This window comes from Cynocephalus volans, chromosome X (genome assembly GCF_027409185.1).
Source record: "Cynocephalus volans isolate mCynVol1 chromosome X, mCynVol1.pri, whole genome shotgun sequence".
NCBI classification, from domain to species: domain Eukaryota; kingdom Metazoa; phylum Chordata; class Mammalia; order Dermoptera; family Cynocephalidae; genus Cynocephalus; species Cynocephalus volans.
This window is the reverse complement of record NC_084478.1, coordinates 80,615,782-80,622,843: the sequence shown is the minus strand read 5'-3', so window position 1 is coordinate 80,622,843 and position 7,062 is coordinate 80,615,782. Positions and strand designations below refer to the sequence as shown.

The 7,062-nt window shown below is 58.2% G+C and overlaps 1 protein-coding gene across 1 annotated transcript; it reads left to right on the top strand.

Moving 5' to 3' along the window:
* The first annotated feature begins 333 nt into the window (after window positions 1-333).
* On the top strand, window positions 334-6,658 carry LOC134368071 (uncharacterized protein CXorf49 homolog). Its single transcript, XM_063084674.1, has 4 exons — window positions 334-1,593; window positions 2,820-2,896; window positions 6,167-6,249; window positions 6,567-6,658. The coding sequence occupies exons 1-4, from the start codon at window positions 334-336 to the stop codon at window positions 6,656-6,658; spliced, it is 1,512 nt and encodes a 503-aa protein (XP_062940744.1).
* Window positions 6,659-7,062: the final 404 nt, after the last annotated feature.

Sequence of the window (7,062 nt, the reverse complement as noted above, 5' to 3'; positions counted from 1 at the left end):
CGGGACAGGAAGAGGTGGGAAGAGAGCCCCGACACTGGGACACCACCCCCAGACTGGCTGCGGATGGCCCAGCGAAACGACGGGCTTCCGCGCCGCCCAAGCGCCCTCGTCCCTATTGGCTAGGGCCTTGAGGGGCAGCCCAACAAGAGACGCGCTGGTTGGTGGCGGGCGGACCAATGAGAAGGCTGCGGCGGGGCGGCCGAGGCGCGAGCCAAAGCCGCGCGGTGTTTGAGGCGATCTCGTGTGGCCCCTGTGGTGACGACGCGCGGCCTGGCTCGCCGGCCCTGAGGAGGCGGCCGTCTCTCTTCGACCCAGGCTTCGCGGACCGGCGACATGAGCTCCCCCGACGAGGTGTCTGTTTGGGGAGCCGGTTTCGTCCCTGAGGGCGGCGGGGAGCCGTCCGGCGCCTGCCCGGCCAGCCCCACAGCCCCGCAGGGGCCCGGACTAGGCCTTGATTTGGGGGCACCGTGCAGCGGCGAGGGCGAGGGCGGCCTCCCAGACCCCGAGGACTCCGTGTCCGAGGAGGGAGAGCTGGAGGCGGGAGGGCCGGTGCTTTGGGTCCTGAAAGGCCGGCCCGGCTCCCCGGCCGACGAGAAGGGGGACGCTCTGGACTACGCGTCCCACCTTGCTGACGAATCGGCGGCCACCGCGCAGCAGCTGACCGACCGCGGTACCCGGCGCGTCCGGAGACACCCGACCCCAGAAAGCTGCGCCGCTGAAGTGTCCACCATCTGGGCGGACCTAGAGGCAGGCCCCAGTGTTCGAGGCGCGCTTGCCTCCGGCTGTGGAGAAGCGCAGCAGGCTTCTGCCGCCCCTCTCCACCTCGGTGGGCGCAAGGGAGGCCGGGCCTGGGGCAGCCCGAAAAGGGGCACCGAAAGTCGGCTGAACGTCAGCGTGGATCTCCAGCGGCCCTCCGCGGAGGGTCTGGTCGGGCAGCCTTCCGACCCCGAGTCGTCAGATGAGTTCAGTGAGGTACAGCTGATGAGAGTGAGCATTTGCCCCAAAGAAGGCGGCCAAGACAAGTCCAGCAGCCCCGAGGAACCTGGCGACACACCCAGACACTCGAAGTTCCAGATCAGGAAGGATTTCCTTCTCAGGCCGGGCTCTTTCCTGACCTCTGCCCCCCGCGGACTCACTTCGACCATGGAGAGGCAGGCCGTTGGCGAGCTGGACATCTCTTCCCCCAAGAAGATGCCAAGTGTGGTCTGGGGGAAGGGAGGAAGCAGGCCCAGCTACGCAGCAGCACGAGCAGCTGCAGCTGCTGCAGGGGGCCTGCCCCGGGCCACTCCTAAGAAGAAGGTGGCCCAGGAGAAGAAATCCCCAAGGGGTGCCTCAACAGTTGCCCTGGGGAGAGCCTTTCCTTCATGGGGGCAGAGACTCTTGGCAGCTCCCCCGGAGCCAGCCACCTTCCCCCCGATCTCTGGTGTTCCGCTACTTGGGAGGTCCAAGAGAGACTCCTTGTTCCTTTCGGGACCCAAACAGCCCAAGCACAGCAGGACTAGGAAGAAATCTGCGGTGAGGAGAACAAGGGAGTCCCAGCCTGTGGCCCGAGAAAATAATGACCCAAACAGAGATCCAGTCCCAAAGGTCCAAGTGAGTAGGCCATCCTCCTCCTCTCTCCCCGCCCTTCCCCTTCCCCCAGCACACACATCTTGAGCCGTGCTCCCTCTGTCCCTTGCCCAGGAGTCCTCACTGGGAGGGAGCCCACGGTCAACAGGATACCAAATCGTGGTCCTTCAAGTGGGGGCAAACATCAAGAGAGCACCTAGTATGTGCCAGGCACTGTTCTCCACTTCGCCCGTTTCCTGCCTCCTCCCCAGAGAGGGGCTTTGATGGGAAGCAGGGCGGGCTGCTTATTTGGGTCACGCAACCCCTTAAGGTTTGGGCTGCGAAGCTTCGGGTGTCTAGACTCATCGGCCTCCTGATTCCTCCTTCCTAGCTGTTCCCCAAGCCTGCCTTGCAGGGGGCCTGGACTTTCTCAGTACTCTCACTGTTGTCCCTGGATCAGCTCTGCCTCCTGGCCTGGGGCTGACTGAGGGAAAGAGAGCTAGTGAGACTAGCCTCCCAATTCCCCTCCTGGTCCTCCACCTCACCCAAGCCCCTACGCACACCCACGCCCAACTCAGCTGAGATTTTTGTTTCAGTTTCCGACACCCAGTTTGGGGCCGTCTTGCCTGTGCGTGCATCGTGGAGAATTCAGCAGTAGTGGCTACAGTGCCCGAGCCCCCCAGGCTCCAGGAAACTCAGAGCCCTTGGCCCTGCGCCAGGGAGGCGGCACGCCCAGAGGCCTTGCACCCTTGGGTGAGTCTTGTGGGTTTGATACGAGGGGAGGGGAGAGGGGTCTGGGAGGGAGACCTCTGGCTCTGTCACCTCTGTGGGCTCAGCCTTGCTCCCGGGCTTCCCTGCCAACCAGGCAGCTCTCCCACAGGAAACAGGGTCATTCGTCCTCTGAGTGGGGTTTGTGGGGGTGGGGGTGATTTGTAGCAGTGCCCCAAACCCCAACTCCAGAAGTAGACTTTTGACAGAACAGAGCGTTTTCTGTTAAGTCCTGTTCAGCCACATTGCTCGCTCCAGGGGCTGGCTGTGTCTGCAGCTCTGCTAGCGTCCAACCCAGAGCCACAGTCCCAGGGGGCCACAGTGGCAGATGGGCTGACACTGGGGAACAGGGAAGGCAGGCCCCAGAGAAAGGGTCTGAGGTGCTGGGCAGAGCAGGGGCAACCTGTTGCCAGCAGAGGGCGATGCTGCCTCACTCTGGGCGCCGCTAGGCCCTTTCCACCTCACAGGGAGGCTTGGAAACTGGATTTTGCGTTCTCTTTCAGGTGACCAGGAGCCACCTGTCCTTCCCCCAAGACCGGAAAGGCAGCAGCAACCACCTGCAGCACAGGGCTGCCCTCGGGTAATGCTTTCTCTGGCTTGTAGAAATGCACGTCCAAAGTAGATGGTGGGATCTGTGTCCAGGTTAAGCTGACTTACGTGTCCTCCCCCCCTTCCCCATCCCGCACCCTACGGAGAGAGGGCACCTCCTTTCCATTGAGGATTCCATGCCGGTCTAGCCACTGAGGTGTGCGATGCAGGGGAGGCAAGGGCGCGGGGGAGAGAGGGAGGGCGAGGAGAGTGGAGGCCAGAATATCACTAATCGTTTCTCTTTCTCTGCTGTCTGCTGGGCTAGTGTCGGGTGCTACAGCAAGAAATAGATGACCTTAAAGAGCAACTCGGTATGACAAAGCCCCGGCTGGGGCAAGGGCAGACCACGGGGTCTTAGTGCAGGTGCCGGGCATGGGGTGGGCTGCAGGTGCAGGTGGCATCACTGGGCTCGACATTCCTGTGGGGAGGAGAACCAAGCGGGCCTGGCCCTGGAGCCTTCTGTGCACGTACAAGCTAGGGATGTGCACAAATGGAAGTGTACTGTCAGAACTCCTTGTTCACTTTGCCAACGAGGCCCAGAGAGCTCCTTCTCTTGGGACATTTAGAGATGCCGCCTTCATTTTCCCTTTAACTGCTGCTTGGTACGTCTTCTCTGGTTTTTGTTGTTGCCGTTTGTTCATTTGCTTATTCGTTTTTTGAAACGAGTTCGCTCAGGCGATGGGTGGGTGAGTCAGTCCCAGCGCTGTTTGGTCAGGGGCTGGAGGGGTTTCAGGTTGCGGGGCTAGGTGGCTCCCCACGGGGGCAGAGGGGAGGATTTCTATATCCGTATGTCTGGAGTGCCCACCCGGTTGTGCCTCTCTGTTTCAGCGGCCATGCAGTCCCTCGCTGACAAGTTCCAGGCCCTTTGAGGTGAGTGTTACACATACCATACCCCTTCCCACAATCCTGGTTACTTAGGAGGGCTGTGGGCTGGCCCTGGCTTGTGGCCCGTCCCTGACTCTGCTGTTTGACAGGTTGGACCCAGCCTCTTCGTACAAGACAAGCAGCTGATATCTTTGGAGCCCAGGAGCTGTGGCCAAGCTGCTTCCCTCCGGTTCTTCTTCAGAACAGGGGCTGTCTGTCTTCCCCTGTTTTTGCCCTCTCCCCACCCCAGTTCACAGCAGTTTCAAATTAAAGTACCTCTCATGCTCTGTGGTCTGCCGTCTCTCTGGGGGGTGGCGCTGGGGTGGGGTGGAGTGGGGTGGGGAGTTGCTCCAGTTCAGAGTATTTTAAGAACAGTACCCCCTGGCATTCTGTGGTGGGCCTTCTCCCTGCAGGGAGGAGGGCCAGCCTCTGAGCAGGAGCCCTGCACTCAGGCTCACCAGAGTGCCCTGTGTCTAGGTTCTGTGCGGGCTCTGCCTGGCCAGTCGCTTTCCCCTGCAGGCCCTATTCACGTTCCCTTCTAATCTCCTCCTAGTTCCCATTCTTCACCGCTATTCCCCCGCCCCTTCAGCGGGCACTAACGAAACGACACCCTTCCAGAGCTCCAGTTTACCGTCTTACCTTTCCTCATTTGGCTCACTGTCCCAATTCTCCCCTCTCACCCTTCTTTTTTGTCACGAGCATCCTTGATCTGTCCCATGGCTTTACGCTGGTGGCCTTTCGTGCATGGTCATTTCAACGGGAATTAAAGAGCACAACTGAGCTCATTTTCCCCCTTGCCAGGCCCAGTCTTCTTTGTGGATTCATTATCTCCCTCTGGTGCCACCATGCACCCGGACAACTCGGCGAGAAACCCGCTCGTCATCCTCCGTTCCTCTTTGGCCCTTACCTTTGAAACCAAATCCTGTCAGTTCTCTCTCCTCACTTTCAGTAGAGGGGTAGAGGCAGAAGTCACATCCCGGTGGGTGGTGGAACAAAATGGAAGGCACCGGGAACGGGAAAGAAAAGAGCAGGTTAGTCTCTGGGTTGAAGGTAGGGGAAATGAGTCTGTTCAGGCGCCTCTGGGCCAACCTGGGGGGACACTGCCTGCTGGCAGCTAGAGTGGATGGTCTAGTGATCAGAGCTTCCACATCCTTCATGTCCTAGCCAACTCACCACCCCTTCTCCAGCTGATCAGCCCCATACCCCTGATTTGAAAATGGCCACTTAGTTTCTAGGGCAAGTGTTGGTGATGGGTCTGAATGTTCTTGGGGAGATATTCCCCATCAAATACCGTTCGACCACCCCCATGACAGATTTTCCCGGACATGCTCTTTCTGTGTCCCAGCTCAATCTTGCAGACTGTCTTTGGGTCACACGAGATTTTGCCTCAGCTCCGTGTTCTGATTTCACCCCCACTGACAGTTGGGATCGCCTCTTTCCTTCAGCCAGGATCCAAGGCTGGGTGGGCTGGAGACTCAGAGGGACAGATTCGTGTTCGAGTGAGGTGACTGTAGGTTCTGCCAGCTCCCATTCCCGAGAGACTGGGTGTTTATAGCCAGAGAGGGGACAAGTGAAGATAGATCTCTCAAGGTTTTTGGGTGTGTGTGCCTGATTCAGGGAGTAAAAGGAGTAGAGGCAGTGCTCAAGAATCCCTGAGACTGAATGAGCAAAAGCGAGGGCGGGATGTACCTTTTGCAAGAGGTGTTTTTCAAGTTCGAAAGCATAGGAGGGCATGGAGTGTGATGACGTGGGAGTCACCAGACCCAATGATGGAGTCAGGGCTCTCAAAATGCCGGAGTCACTGGAGTAGGCCCTTGATCCTACTGTGGGATGAATATGATGTCTCAAAAATCTGGTGTGTGTGGGTGGAATGATAATGTGAAGGCTGGTTATCTCGCAGTAGCTGGGACATGCCTCATCTTTGAAGCAGGGAGCTCCCGCGGGAGACTGCCACGACCTGAGTTAATCAAGACACAGTTAGTATGGGTGCAGCGAGGATGGAAAGTAGGAAAGAGGGACTGCACTTAGAAAATTGGCCAGCCTTGGTACCACCCTTCCCCCATATTGTCACTGTCTCCCTTTCAGGCCCCGAGGATGAGCTCAGGGAGACAGATCATCACGCATGTGGCAGGACAATCATAGACCTCAGTGCTGGGAAGGAACCTTAGTGGGGACATAAACCATCCACCTCAAATCCCTCACTTGAGAAGGAGGGCTTGATTCCTTAGGCTAAGGCTTTGACCCTGACCCAAGTGTTTATTTCCTGGAGGCGTAACACAATAGGCTGGTGTGTCAGTGAAATAGTTTGCCAGAGACTTTCCAACTGGGGTTTCTGCCACCTAGGTCATCTAGGCCGGCTGTGACTGGGGGAGAATGCCCGCACTGGGCACTGTTCCAGGAGGCATGGGGCCATGTTCGGCAGCGTGAAGAAGGGGAGAAGCATGTTGAAGGAGACGTGTGACGCCATGAACACAACCCCTGGTGACTACTTTGTCAGGCCTGCTTCCATCCTCCAAGCTCACAATCTCTCTGTTCCATATTCAGACCAACTACCGCACAATCATGTTACTGTAGTATGTACGCAACAGGCTGAGCCTAAGAGGCAGATACTGAGGCTCAGATTAGAGGAATCCATCTGGGCCCCAATGGAAAGGAGGAGGTCAGGAGGTCAGACCCCTCCCCTCATTCAGTGCCCGCCTTTTGCCTTTCTCTTGAGCCTCCTCCCCAACAAAGAGAAAGTGGGGGCTGGACTGGCGAGCCCTAGGCCCCCATTCTGCCTTGTTCTGCTGCCTTCTCAGATTCTAGGAAGGTGCCCACTCCCTACCATCACCACCATGACTATGATCACGACCAGGAACATGACCTGCCAATGCTCCCTGTGGACTTTTAGGAGGGATTGGCATACCCAAGGCAGGCAGGAGGAAGGGAGTGCTGTAGAGGAGAGGGAGGTGAAACGGTTAGTAGGCCGAGTGTGGTGGGCAGAATCATGGTCCCCAAAGATGTCCACATCATCATTCCTGGAATCTGCTCAGAGGATTCCTGGGGTGGGGGGGAGGGGGGTGTTGGGCAGGCGCTAGGGTTGCAGGTGGAATTACTGTTGCTACATACAGAGATTCTCCTGGATTATCCAGGTGGGCATGATATAATCACAAAGGTCCTTAAAAGTGGAAGCGGGAGGCAGAAGAGGAGGTCAGAGTGATGCCATGTGAGAAGGACTTGACCTTCCATTGCTGGCTTGGAAGTCAGAGGAAGGGGGCCATGAGCCAAGGAATGCTGGTGGCTTCTAGAAGTTGG